This window comes from Anopheles marshallii, chromosome 2, assembly GCF_943734725.1.
Source record: "Anopheles marshallii chromosome 2, idAnoMarsDA_429_01, whole genome shotgun sequence".
Classification (NCBI taxonomy): Eukaryota; Metazoa; Arthropoda; class Insecta; order Diptera; family Culicidae; genus Anopheles; species Anopheles marshallii.
In genome coordinates this window covers 29,413,741-29,428,446 of record NC_071326.1, presented here as the reverse complement: position 1 = coordinate 29,428,446, position 14,706 = coordinate 29,413,741, and the positions used below count along the sequence as shown (strand labels likewise).

The 14,706-nt window shown below is 44.9% G+C and overlaps 4 protein-coding genes across 4 annotated transcripts; 3 read left to right on the top strand and 1 right to left on the bottom strand.

Annotated features, from left to right (window-relative positions):
• Nucleotides 1–748: 748 nt before the first annotated feature.
• Nucleotides 749–3,394, top strand: LOC128708648 (uncharacterized). The gene is made up of 2 exons (XM_053803627.1): nucleotides 749–1,226; nucleotides 1,302–3,394. The coding sequence occupies exons 1-2, from the start codon at nucleotides 749–751 to the stop codon at nucleotides 3,392–3,394; spliced, it is 2,571 nt and encodes an 856-aa protein (XP_053659602.1).
• A 1,139-nt stretch (nucleotides 3,395–4,533) lies between these two features.
• LOC128706675 (ribokinase) lies at nucleotides 4,534–5,743 on the bottom strand. Its single transcript, XM_053801613.1, has 4 exons — nucleotides 5,679–5,743; nucleotides 5,046–5,594; nucleotides 4,820–4,973; nucleotides 4,534–4,740 (listed from the first exon to the last, which is right to left on the bottom strand). Exons 1-4 carry the CDS (start codon nucleotides 5,741–5,743, stop codon nucleotides 4,534–4,536), a joined length of 975 nt encoding a protein of 324 aa, XP_053657588.1.
• Nucleotides 5,744–7,716: 1,973 nt separating this feature from the next.
• LOC128708584 (uncharacterized) lies at nucleotides 7,717–8,022 on the top strand. The gene has a single exon (XM_053803562.1). It carries the CDS (start codon nucleotides 7,717–7,719, stop codon nucleotides 8,020–8,022), a length of 306 nt encoding a protein of 101 aa, XP_053659537.1.
• A 610-nt stretch (nucleotides 8,023–8,632) lies between these two features.
• On the top strand, nucleotides 8,633–9,471 carry LOC128708785 (protein FAM177A1). The gene is made up of 2 exons (XM_053803764.1): nucleotides 8,633–8,824; nucleotides 9,133–9,471. Exons 1-2 carry the CDS (start codon nucleotides 8,633–8,635, stop codon nucleotides 9,469–9,471), a joined length of 531 nt encoding a protein of 176 aa, XP_053659739.1.
• Nucleotides 9,472–14,706: the final 5,235 nt, after the last annotated feature.

Here is a 14,706-nt window from a genome sequence, read left to right as displayed (position 1 = left end):
TAAAGTGTGCATTTGGTTTTAGCCGACCATTGACGAGTGGGAAACAATTGTTGAAAATCCGTACCATCGTAAAGGGAACGCCAACGCAGCAAAGGGCGCTCCACTAGTCGGGCGCTTGATTTCGTCCCAATTTGGCCTGCCGAGCGATGGCCTAGGATGATGGTGAATAATTATTGAATTCTGTATCAGTTGGCTAGTAACATGGCCGTCTACGAGTGAGTTCGGTGGTGTAATGAGGAATACGGCTCAATAGCAAGTGCAGTCTTGGTTGTAATTAGGAACATTGCTTGTGGTGCAAATTCGCGCGCGCGAACCAGCTTGATTGATAATCTTTCGGGACAGGGTGAACAACATTTTCACAATACAGCTGAGAACGACATCTAGCGGCGCCAAAAAGCGCACCTCAAAGTACGCCGTCACTTCTCGACGGTCCGCTGCTGTGGCGAAGAAGATAAACAAAACAATCCATCGGAGTAACCCGTCTGAGAAAAACGAAGTTAGGCCTTGCTCAGTCAAGAGATCCCCTTGCTCAGTCAAGAGAACCAAATTATTGTACACATCCTATAGCTTAGCGTACGCGAAAAATAAAAAATTTCAGGTAAGTCGCAAGTGTTGGGCCATGGGACAGTACCGCGTCTAGGTACAGGTGATGGAATGTTTTCTTAATTGTGACCTTGTTTTGTTCACCGCCTGTACATTACAGCCTACTGTACGAGTGGCCGATTGTTTGGCAGGCAAACGCAACAAAATGCCACGATTGAAAAAGAGGATCGACGAGGAGACCGTGGTGGTGTCGAAATCGAGAGAACTTCCGGAAACCTTAACGGCGGGTAGATCGCGCCGTACGATAAAGCCCAATCCAAAGTACATGAACGATGAAATGCTCATACCGACGAGAAACGCTATCGACGAGAATGACATTAGCGGAGATGAGTACATAGTGGACTACGAAGAGAACGATGATCCGGAAGATTCGGGCTTGATCATCCGGAAGTCGGTAGTTACGTCCACGCCGCAAACGGACGGGCAACCGAGGAAACGGGGCCGTCCGCCTAAACCAAAAAATTTGGACGCTCCGAGGACTGAGCCAGCTAAAAACCTTCGCAAGGAAGTGTTGAAAAAGATGGATTACAAGACGATTAGTATCAGCAAATCTCGCCATTTGGGTTCACAGTTTCATGAAGGAAGACGTAAGCTGAATTTGACCATGGATTCCAATGATGCAGGTAACATTCGCAGTTAGTTTGTGTTGCGGGATTTTGGAACCGATTTCAAAATGTTTTATTGTTTCTCGCTTACAGATTCCGCTGATCAAGACGAAATGGATGACATGGAGATGGAAGAACATTCTCTGCGATCAAATGACAGCTCGGAACATGTGAGTCGCTCACCACATAGGTTCAGTTCGCTTACTTTAAAGAAGCATGTATCTAGCAACATCTCAGACCGAAGAAGCAGCATTGCTAACAAAAGTACGGTTGGCAGCAAAAATGAAGGTACAACCGAAGAAGACGAATTCGACGATGAGGTCGATTTTGTGGACTATGGTGATGAGCACAAGATGAACCCGTCACAGCAAATGGTAAAGGTCAAACGTCCGGTGGGAAGGCCTCGTAAGTATCCGCAGAAGGTTTCGCCATTCGGTGGGAAAGTGTTGCTGCCGGGCATGAAAACGTCTTCCGGCACGCCTCTCCTTAAGCGCAAAGCATCGGAACTGGTGGACGAGATCAAGCAAGAATCCCAACAGTCGAAAATGTTGCGCCGTTCGTACGGAGTGAAGAGCGTGAGTGCATCGAGTCGTTCGCTAGAAATTGAGTCGGATGAAAACAGCGAGTACAAGGGCAAGCAGTTAAACAAATCCGCCTCATTCCAGAACGTGCACCGCGGTTCGGGCCGCTCGCCGAAAGATGGTTATCTTTCCGGGCAGTCCAGCAAGCCGGACAAAATGCAGGGCAACCGATCGTTCCCCGAGGTAAAAGCGTCAAAACCTACGATCACGATCGTAAACGTGAACGATATTATGAAGATGAATTCCAAAAGTGTATCCGACCTGCGACGAAAGGTGGAAGAGGATGAACCCGACTCGGAGGACGTGTCCGAGTTTGAGGAGGTGCAATCGAGCGGCCGTTCGCAGGATGGTGGAAAAACGAACAATCAGCTGGTGGCGTCCATCCTGGAGCGGAAGCGGCCCATTGCCCTGGAACACTTGCAGCAGGCGGTACGAAGGCGTGTTCGGGAATCGGGCGAGATGGTACGTAACAGAGTAGAATTGAAACCGAAGCGTACCATCAGGGGCGTTACGGAAACCCTTACCGAAGAAGATATCGTTGACTTCGAGGATGTCTTGCAGAAGAATATTGTAAGTGCCAGCAAAGGCCCCCGAACGGTTACGGTCGGTGCGGTACGAGGACGGGGACGGCCGTCAGAAAATGCCCAGCAGGATGAAAACTACAGCGGCAGTTACGGTGCACCGAATAGCAAACGCTTCGCGCAAGGGAATCGGATGAGCATGGGCAAAACGGTCGGTAACCCGAGACGGTCGTTGCAACCGCCACGAATACTGAACGCGACCATGAAGCTGGGCGACAATCATCCCCGCTCGAAGCAGTCCGGTGGTTCGGGCGACAATCACTATTCGATTGATTTATCCGATCCGGACAACAACGTGAAGCTCGTGTCTTCCTCGAACGAAAATTCTCCGGTCAAGCGATCGCCGGGCGGAATGGCGGGTACGATGGCGACGCTCGGACAAAAGCTGGCCAGCGTTGGAAGCGCCATAAAGCCAATGGTACGGGACAGTATGCGGTCGCCGCAGGAACCGAAGAAAAAGCGTGTCACGGTTTACGAAACATGGAACGTGTTGCAAACCAAATCCATCGACTCCACCATGAAACCGCCCCGTTTGGCGCTGTCAATGATTGGCCTTGGCAATATCGCCGGCGATATCAAGCTGCCATCGTCCGCCTGGTGTTTTCGCACGGTGGTGGAAAGGCGCAAGGTTCTACCGGCCGAGGGTGATGAAGTGTTCTGCGGTCAGATACAGGACCTTACCATAAAGGAGGAAGATAAAGTCAACTACGAACCGAACAAGATCTTGTTCCGCCGCAAGGCTGCATCGCCGGGACGGTTCAATGTGCAGTTCGATCGTTCCGTCACCTTCCGCAACGACACCTACACGCTGAACGTGGAAGGGCAGATCTGCAAGCTCATGGCCGCACCGAGCCAGCTGGAGTCGGTGGAAGATATCGAGACGTTGTTGAAAATTGTCGACTATGTGGATCTTAAGAATGGTTGCCTCGAATTACCGGCATCGGCACGGCTGCACATAACCAATGCGGCTACAGCTGTTGCTGCCAAGCGGTTCGCCGGCAACAAGGATCCGGTAATAATGTAGATACGCGCCGCGCGTCGTATGCAATGGACATGAAACAATACTGGGAACAACAATAGAGGCGCCGGGACATGCAAACAACGCGCGTTAAATAATGTGCCCTCGAAATATGGGCATCACCGCTTGGACATCTCTTCTACCGTTGTTTACATTTGTTATGTTTTGTACAAATGTTTGAGGTAAATATCCGTTAGTATTATTTTTATTTTAACAAAACAAATGCAAACCAGGCATGTGTTGATAGGCTTTACTACAGCTTTGAGTAATAAGTTTTAGCGGTTAGAAATGAATGATTTGAAATACGACACAAGTACCCCCACGGGAGCGTACCGCATCGTGAATAAATATCTTCCACCTACCATTTGAACGTAGAATGATGTAAATTTTGAAACAATTCGTGTCGTTTCGCAAAACTATTGCTTACTTTTTCGATTCCAACATTTCAATTGGGACCATTTCGCCATCCTCTTGTCTGAAATCTAATCACCTTGGTCGTATTGTTTGTAACTTTTTTTTTCTACAAGGACACAATATATACACCTTGACTGTCATCATGGAAACAAACATAAAAAATTATAATTTTCAATTACCTTTGTCTCTATCAACCTTGTCGATGGACGCATGGCAAAATAGCAAAATAAATTTTAAAGTTCAACCAAATGTAATGCAATGTAATAAACGTTCCAATTCTCTTCGTTTCAGATCCCACTTATATGCAACATAAATGAAAAAAAAACTCAATTCCCTATTGTTTCGTGTTGTTCGATCCTGCTACGAGATGTGACAAGCTGTGCCTATTTTAAATCGCATCAACAACAAAAGTCCCAACAGAAGAACGATTGCTAATGGCTAATGGCTTCTGGATATATGCTATGGACACGTAATCGGCGTGACACGTGAAGTCTACACAGTCTTATTGTGTAATGAGAAGCGGAAGGAAAGATTTTATCTAATATGTTTAAGAGACACCACAGAATACACCCTTCGTATATGTATATGTATTTGCAAATCCGGGAGGTGAGCAATTCATTCTCATCGAACGGACATACTTTTTTATATTTTCAATTTGTTAGCTGACTATAGATTCAAATAAAAAGAAGAAATAGCAAAGAAATAGTCAACAAATTGTACCGCGCAAGTGGTTAAACACATTCCCACTGGTCTTGCAGGGTGGCCAAATCGGCCGGCAGCTCAACGTCACCCGCCCGTGGAAAGCTGCTCTGCGTGCCGGGCTTTTGCACTGACCATGCCGCGACCCGATTAGCTGCCGCAATGCAATTGCCCAGCTCGGCCTCCGGATACTTAGCAACAAAGTGAGCCAATGCACCGATAAATGCATCACCGGCACCCTGAGATGACGGTACATGGTAAACAAACTGGCTCCAATGCGCGAATTATCTGGTTACGACTTCCATCCCAAGTACTTACCGTAGTATCGACGACTTTGGTCACCTTCACCGGCTGCACGTGATATACAGCGAGGCTGTCGGAATGGGCAAACACTGCACCCTTCTCGCCGAGCGTGATGATGACCGTGTTGCATCCCATGTCCCGCAGCTTGAGTACCGCCGATTTTGCACGTCTGCAAAAAGGAATTGCAGCGTTTCGTTAGCAGGTTGCACCGAACTGCGAGCTATTTTCCGCAAGACATTACTGAACATCGGGTATGGTCGGTATGTCCGTTAGCAGGGCTGCTTCCGTTTCGTTCACGCAGAAGATGGTCGCAAGGGATAGCAGCGCGTGGGGCAGACTCGTTTCCGCCGGTGCCGCATTGACGATCGAGATGCCCTTGAACGCTTTCAGTGCGGCGATCGTCCCTTCGATCGGTGTTTCCAGCTGGCAGATTAAAATGCGTGCCCGCTCGAACAGAACCGGCCGGGCGAGAACGTCCGACGGTGCGAGACGTTTGTTTGCGCCGGTCACTATTACGATCTGATTGTCCCCATTATCGGCCACATTGATCTGGGCGATACCGGTGCTCTCGCCAGCGACAACATCTACCTGTTCCACGTTCACACCTTCGCCGGCCAGGGCAGTGCGATACGCGGTACCCCACGGATCATCGCCCAGCTTGCCAATCATTGCAGTTCGACTGCCGAGGCGTGCCGCGGCCACACATTGGTTAGCACCCTTTCCACCATTGCCCGTAGCGAAGCAGGTACCGTGTAGGGTTTCTCCGACCTTGGGCAACCGTGGCACATAGCTAGAGTATGTGGTATGAAGGACAAAGCAGGACGATCGTTAAACGTTTTCGCCCATCGGCCACGATCGAACCGTACGCACAAACCTTATGAAATCCACTATGCACGATCCGAACACCAGCACATCGCAATCACCAGCGATGGGGGACATGGTTTTACACCCTTTTGAGAACTGATACACCAGACAGGTACCGTTCGCGCTCTTATCCTTCCAGCACAGCTGATAAGAGCCGTAATACCCGTCATCAAACACGAACCACTAACACCAATAAACACCAAACACACACACACGCGCGCGCACGCTCATTGCCTTTTTTACGCACTTGCTCTGGATGAGTTGTTAGCACATGGATGGATTCGAATATGTTGCACCGAGCTGTGCATGGAGAGGCACGTTTACTGTTGAACCACCCGACGCAAAACCCTGTTGTGCCCCCGATTTTCATTCACTGTGGCCGAAACGCGTACATAAATAATGCAATACAGACCGAATTTAAACCGATCCGATTTTCCACGCGACGTACGACATCATCACCTACCATCATCATCATCACCATCATCGACACCATCGTTCGTCGTCATGCTTACGGTTTAGAGAAGGGTGTAAACAGTTCACATGTCCAAACTGTCTGTGCATGGGTGTTTGATTTGCAATAATTTTTCAATGGTTTCTACGGCCATTCAGCGGAATAATCCCGCCATGAATGAGTGTAATAACGCATTTCCTTCGGGTGCAGGATATTTTAATAGCAATCACGTGGAAAAGTAGAATATTGAAAAGCAAACAGACACATGGCACGGGCTAAATTTTTTGCTTGACGAAAGTTTGCTAATCAGGGCTGTTAAGAAAAATCATGAAAAGCTAAATAAATATTAAAACACTCGGTACGGTGGATTAATGTTGATGAGAAATATAAATGAGTTGCAGTGTAATAAACGTTACAACTACGCAACAAATACAATGTACCAAATATTAATGAATTTATCTTTCCTACAGAAAACACCTCAAACTATATGCAACTGATTAATCATGTTTTCGATAAAGTTTTTCTTGATTTTCTTTTAATGTAGCATAAATTGCAAAAAAACGGTCTCCGTTATTTTTGCTTGAGTCTAGCTGTTCTATATGAAAATAAAAAATGATTCGGTGGATCTAATCCAATTGGGAGGATGAACTTTTCTCAGTTTTTATTTTTTTCTAATTTCTCAGATGTTCTAAAATCGCTAAAATCTCTGATTATAAATGTTTCTAAAATCTAACGAAAGGATCATAATCCTTTTGATCTACTGTGTTCCAATTCTGTTTATTAACTTAATTTATATAATACAAATTAAGGTATCCTTTAATTTACTAGAGAAATGAATTTTACTGATTGTGAGTAGCTACGAAATTGATCCGAAATACGAGGTTAGGGCCGGGTCTATGAGAATGTTGCCGCAGCGTTTGTTCAAAGGCAACATACTGATGTGGTTTATGAATAACATAAATTAAACATGAAGCATGCTGATGCCGCTGGCGATGCAATACAATGTCAAGGTGTTTAGATATGTTGCTGCAACATTTGGACATGGGACAAATTGATTTGTTCCACTTGCAACATCAAATGTTTCTGCACCATGAGTTTGACGTTTCATTCATATGCTTCTACAGCTAATGTTTCTGCAACATTTTCATAGTTCCGATCCTTGCGCGGATTTGAGTTATGTGCATTTTCAAAACCAAACAGTCCGTCGAGAACGTGGAATACGGTTTCTAACTTTTTAAATTTAAAATTTGTTTTCAAAAACCGGTCTCATTTTATTATTAGATTGATCGCGTGTATACACCCCTTCAGCAAGTGCATCAACAAATATTTTCAGAAATGCAGCTCTCAAAAGGAAAAAAGAAGGAAACTATTGCAGTTTATGGGGTTTCGGTACATAACCGTTTTTTATGTTTCATGTTTGCTATCGTTTTACGAAACTTTTAGCAACAATCGTATCACGATTGTCTTCCGCTATGTCCAGCCGCCTTCATCACTATCCAAACCCCGTTCGTCGACGTCCGATTGGATAATCAATGTTTTGATTCCGATTTGCTGTCGCTGTTTGTTCATCGCACTGTTGCGAAAAAGCGCTCCCGAGATGATCCGACAAATTCTGTTGAAAAACGACATCCTCGTAAAGTTGGTGGCCGCCAGAAGGTACAGCCAGCCAGCTTCCTCAGGTGGAGCGAAAGGACCATCGGCACCAGCGGCACCAGTGGCGGCAGATGTTCCCGGGCTCAGTTCGCGGTGTGTGCTGAAAAAGGATGGTCCGGTTGGACCGGGTGCTGAACGCAATGGAACGTACAAGGTGCCGGAATATTTTAGCTACAACCAAACGAGCTACTTTGAGGCTGAGATTGAAATGTCCAAGTTCCGCATCCCGCAACCATCGGCGAAGAACTGAGGTGGGGATTTTAGTGGGCTGTAAATAGGGATATGTGCAGCGTATAATAAATTGGTTAGTTGAAGGATAAAACCCCTACACGGGTGCCCGGAATGTTGTGTATCGATGTTGTTTCCAGCGGAAAGAAGGAAAAGCTGAAATTGCGATGATCGAAAAGGTTCAAACCGCGAAATATTATTTCTCCCAACCAAAGATAATTTTCCAGACTTTACCGTGTTGGGTACCAACGCTTTGATTTGAATCTTTCTGCTTCACTTAATCATAATTTACCTTATCTGGGTTGTAGAATCGCTAAAACAAGTACAAAAATGTTGAAAATAACTGCAAAACTATAATTTTCAAAAACAAAGTTGCCAATTCGAACTATTTGGCAACACTGAACAGTGAAGCAATTCCCATTATTCGTGGAAGGCCACGGATAAAGCGAGCAGATGTCCCTGCCGTTTGCTACCTTATTTTGTTGTGACAACAAACGAACAAAGTGAAAATTGCGTAGCATAAAAGCATCATTTCTCTGTGTTGTTCTTCGCTGTGATCGGTCGGAAGTGCTTAAAATTTGCTCATAAATTAACCCCCCTCGTCGAAACGAACACAATCCGTGGAAGCAAACATGACGAAGGTGGAAATTCCGCTCAAGAACAAATCGGACCCATCGGAAACATTCATTCAAAACGAGAAGGACGTTGAGGTGCGGGTACGGGCACCAAAAAAGGTGTTGCATTTTAGCGATGGCACGTTGGAAGAGTTCAGCGACGATGAGGAGGATCAGGTCGATAAACCGGAACCAATCTCGGTGGATGAGGTAAGCCGATTGGAACAGTGATTTTCAGTGCCAATTGTGCCACCGTAAAAGGTGATCCCAGGGAAGCACCTTTTTTGGGAGTCGTTTTTTCATAGCAACCGTTGTTTATTTATTCAGACCTTGACACCGCTGTCACTGTGGTTGCAAAGGCTTTGTGATGAATCAGAGCACACTAGCATGTGTGAACATTTACAGCGAGGTGTTATTTTACGCTATTTTAATATTTATTTTATCCATTGGGAATGTTTCTTAAAACAGGAAAGGCTAACGATGCTTTAACTTACTAATTACTGTTTGTTTTGTTGTAGTCTAAACTGAACTGGAGCGAATGGATGCGTTACAAGACGTGCAAGCTGGGAAACACCGTGCTGGCCGGGTGTGATTATGTCGGTGAAGGACTCGCTTCGTTCCTGGGCATCACAACACCGAAATACAGCTATGAGATCGAAGAATTCAAACGGATGCAAGCGGAGCAGCAGGCTGAAGATCGTGCAATCCAAACGTTCGTCGAGCAAAACCGTCCCCAGCATACGAGCCACAGTGTTTTACAAGCACCATCCGCCACCAGCTCGACGGCAATGACAAACGCAAAGAACACCAAAGACAGTAGTGAAGTGTGTGTGGAAAACGAAATTCAAAAATTCTGAACCAATGTCTTATGTATTACTCTATCTAGCTGGACTACATTGATAAGGCATCAGTAAAAGGCACTTCCCGTTTTGTTGTGCAAACGACCAGTTGATATAATGATTGTATTATAGAACGGAAAATGTAAGTTTAATAATTTAAAACGCATGGAAGTACGAAGCACAATGCTTTTGAGGGTGAAATATTTATCGAGTAAGGATTGTTTTATGGTTTAGAGAACTGAATATTTAAATGCTTAGTGACATAAGGTTTGCATTTGGATAGATAGAAAAGATCTCCTCAGCGGAACATCAGAAAAAAACGGTACGTTAATTACACTAATATGACGATGTAGTTGCGGTTTCATGGAATTTACCTTATATCGAAGCGATTGAACTTTATAAATATTTTAAATACCGTAACTTTAGCAGAGATTATACATACAGATTTAAATGAACTTACCACCATTTGCGAGGAATATAACATGGCATAATGTACACACAACACATTCAATGCACTAGAGAAATAAACGGAAAGGTTTTGAAACTGTGCAAGGGTGTCTTTAAAAATGTATTGGGGTGTTGAAAGCGTATCATTTACAGCACTCAACTATCAGACACGTTCATCGTTATCATTTGAATATCACACATGCGCAACGAATGTTTTAAAAAACGCGGCAAATTTAAATATTGAAAAGTTTCAAACGATTACCTCACCAGATGGCTGCGAATGCAAAATATTCATTTTATATAATTTACGCTAAAATCAATGTTCCGTACGTAGGACTGACTATTCGCCTATGGTTGAATAGCGTCAAAGAAAGCCAGAAATGGTAGGCCTAGACCTCTTGAGGTTGTTGTTGCCGATAAAGAATATAAGGAAAAGGAAATGTCATTCACTTCTTTCCCCCAGAGACGAAAGAAACTCTCATGTTTCAAAGTCTCTTTAATATTTTCAACAACAACATTCACTTCTTGGTTTTATTTTAACTTTATATTTTCGTTTGCAACAGTTTATAGTAGGAATTGCATGAATGAACTTCAACTATATTCCATTTTTGTCAAACATCGTGTAATTACTTTTCACCGAAGCATGGAACAAATATTTTTATAGAACTTTTTGGGTGAACCACCACCTAAATTTGGCACCGACTGTAAATTCGAACAAAACGTTCATTTCGATTCGAATGAACGAAAAGTTAGACACGCCCACTGCGCGCGCCGAACACAATCACAAACGACGCCCATTTTCTTTGTTACTGTGATCATTTTCGTGGAAATGAACTACAAATTCAAATGGTACACCGAAAACCCATGTTCGAAATAACAGAAGATTCAAATTTGCTATCGTTTGGTCAATTTTGAGCAGGCCTGTTGAACACGTGTTTACAAAATGGAAGCATTTGATGGTTTTTGGACAATTTCTGTAAACGATGAGTGATTTCAATGAAGAAACGTATTAACTATACCCCAGGACAGCTTCACAAATGAAGATCTAGCTTTGGTAGAGTGTGTTACTACTGTAGTTAACCGGAATTACCCACAAATCGATAGAGATTTTAACACATGCTTACAACTGTTATGATAAGAAATAGCTCTCTTTTTCATCTTAAATTATTCAACATTCTCCTATTAATTTTGTACAACTGCTGCTTCTTAAATGAATACTTAGCAGGTCGAAACTCATGTTTGCACACATCAGCTATCCTTTCTTCAAACGACTACGGCCAGAACAATGGTGGTTCATTTGTGATTTAATCAACGCACATTGCTGAGCGACCAACGCCCGTCTAAAGCTGCTTGAACTAGCCGATAGCCGAGAATTGATGGTTTTCGGACGGCTTTCCCAGTTCCAGATCATGTCTGCCATGCAGTACGATCGAATGACGACTGTTGCCACCGGTCCTGCTTGCTCGTTGCCTTTATTTATGGGGTAGTGCATTAAAAATTTAAATTTGATTCACTCACCCCTTGCTCTAAGGTCGCGGCAGCATTCGCATTACGCCGTCCTTCAATCACCATCTACCTGTAGCCTGGCGGCAGAATCCCATTCGGATAACAAAGTGTAGCAGCGTATTCGTGCGCCGAAAAGGGTATCAAATTTAAAACTGCTTTACCTCGGCCGGCACCATCCGTTAACCCTTGTGCCGGGTTGCGTTGTCATTTCCTAACACCGGTGCAAATGCAATTGCGTCACACGCCAATATGTGCGCGGCCGGCGAATAATGGACGGGTGGCCTTTTCCCCGTACTGCGAGGCGCTCTAATTAAAAAAGGTTTGTCAGAATCGGGTCGCCACGGTTGGCACACTACGGCGAACGGTGTGGTCCCGACCGTCAACGGCTGCCGGTAGTGCTGGCAGGTAGTCGCAAGTCCCAACCACACCAGCCAGCCGTTAGATCCTGGAGGCCCACAGCTCTACACGGGCCGGATGACAATTTGCATATGTGCTCCGGCGGGAGGTTGACATGTGTGTGTGCCTGTATGTATGTTTGCGTCAGTCGTTGAAGGTTATGATTGAAAGCTTCGCAAAGGGTTGAAAGGGCATAGGGAAGAAGGAAAATAAATAGCGAAACGAACGCAACCACCACACGGGGAGATCATGACGGGCGCGAAACTATTTGCTGGCAGCGGGATACACGGTACAACGCACAGGAAAACGTTTATAAGGGTTTGCTGATGGAAAAAAAACATCCTTCAAAACGGTCCAGCCGTATGGAACATCGCTGATACAAATTCAAAGAGCGATAAAAGAAACAGAATATTTCCTTATTCAAATGTTTGAGCTAATAGCGAATGAACAAGAAGAGATGCACAAATAAAAAAATTCTGCAAAGGAAATGAAATCTGCAGGAGTCTTCTCAAACGTGTATTTCGTGGTGAGAAGTGAAGATCTTCAAAGTTGATCAATGGGTACTGCGATCATACTGAACAAGATAACAGATCACGAAAACAGGGAAAGGTCCTTCATCTGACTTGTGTTTTACACCAGAAAGATCGATGTAGAATTGAAAAATTTTAAATAGAATAATAAGAAAAAATATAAAACAAAAGATTTCAACAAAGAGAATAAATTTCTCAAAAATCTGAACTATATGTAAGTAACCATAGATAACTGCCTTTTAAGTACCCGCAAAACAAGGCAATTTAGGCGCTTTGTAATGCGAATTGCATATCTCCCGCTGATGCGAAAAAACGCCTCGAAGTATGCAATTTATGTGACAAGATCACTTTGTTTCATGGTATTCTTTTCCTAATACGTACATTTCTTTCTTAATTGTCTAAAAAATACCCCATAACCATTTATTCTGATCAAGCAAGTATTAATTTCGGCACGGAAAGTTTAGACACGATCATTCATCAGAACACACTACCATCGGTAGGGTATGCTGTGGCTTTTATTGCTAGGATTTGTGGTCAACAATGAAATAAGAACTGCTTGATGTTCAGAGCAGACGTGCACCAGAACGCACCCAAAACCCACCGCAAATCAGTCGCTTTGATTTCGAACTCCACCGTTTGGTTCGATACGCTGCACTGCATCTTCCCAGTCCCGGAGTGGTTAAAGGTTTTACGCTCGCCTAGGATGCAGGAACCAGAAATCGGGTAAAACAAAGACTTGGGGTGGGGTGTGTGGATACGCGAATTCAAATCAACCAGCGAACGCTTTCGATCGAACGAACGCTTCCAACGGTGTCACATGTGTTTTGACACTCCGCCACGGTTCCGGAAATCCGCTGTATATCCTCAACGCTGGCGTATTTACGCTCTTACGCGGCGTATCCAATTTTCCAACGGATTTCGGGCTGCGGATGCACTGGAATTTCAATCAATCCTTGGCAGCGCGCTGGCATTATTGTTCCGGCTGCTCGAAGCTATCGGAACGCAATCACGTTTTCCGCCGGGTGTCTAGGCTTCCGTTTGCCGTATGGTAATGAGGTTGAGGTTTTTCGTTGGGGGGGGTAGGTTTTTGCGTGTTATTTACGCAACAGTATGTCAGCTGCTGGCGCTAGGTGATTGAATTTCGAACCAATAGCACGCTCAGCGAAGACAACTCGAACTTTGGCGCTGTACAATCATTAATCACATCCACACAGCTAGTCGCGGTGTTTCGTGACAGTCGATTAAAAGATGTCCACAACATAAGACAGCTATTAGCGGGTTTCGCCAATCCATAAATCAATTTTACTGCTGTTTCCGGTGCGCGCATGACACACAAACGTGTACGCCCCATAAGCGGGTTGAATAATGGCGAACGTGCGGTCAGTTCTGACGATCCCGGCCGGCTTCCGGCTGACCAATTCGTACTTTGTTCGGAAGGGATCCCTTAGCCTGATTTGCATATTTATTCGATCGGTCGGCCAATCGAGCCGTCTGAAGAAGGGGTCACTCCCCGTGCATTAAACGGGCATCGAGGCGCGAGCCATCCGTGTGTCGTGGTGTACATTTACGGCAGGGACCTACCCGAAGGGATGTACACTCCGAAAAAGGGTACAACCTTTACGTTCTACCTGCACCGAAAGTGAAACGTAGGAACGGCAGCAACCTTTGAGGTAAAGTAACGGCAGCTGCTCGTAACCGAGGACCAAACACCAAACACCGAGGACTGGACCAGTCCTCTGGCCAGTCCTTTATTTCGCCATTTGTGATAAAATATTTTGAATAAATTAATTCACCCTGGGACCGGCCAACAATCTTGGGCACGGCTGTGACCTCGATACTGTGTTCGCTTCGCCAAAAGGTCAGACCCTCTGTCGAGTTAGTTTGACAACGTTGAGGTAGCTCTGATTTCGATTAGAACGTATCTTTTTTTTTGGGGAGGATTCATTCGGGCTTTCGGGTTGGTCATCGTGGTGGTCATTCCCTAGGTGCATAGAGGGAAGAGCAAACAGACGATTTCGTGATTGAATTTTACGGTCCAGGCGATGGTCCCCGCGTGGATTCCCGTAGGGAAGGTTGACAAGCACGATGACATGTTCTGCTGAAGGTGCTTGACATTGGACACGATTTCTTGTGCGTAAAAGGATTAGCAGATGGTATGAGCGGCTCAAAGACGTTTGCATGGTCGGGTTGTGTCTTACTCCTCACCAGCAAACCGTGTGAAAAGGTTAGGGTTCAAGGGGGTCACGACGTCTTGCACATTGACACGTGGTAAAGTTGAACGTTGGATGACCAAACGGTAGTGCGGATTAAAATGATGACTTAATTTTAGGAAGCGTGATAAAAGTTTCATCGAAAAGTTAGAAATATATTTATT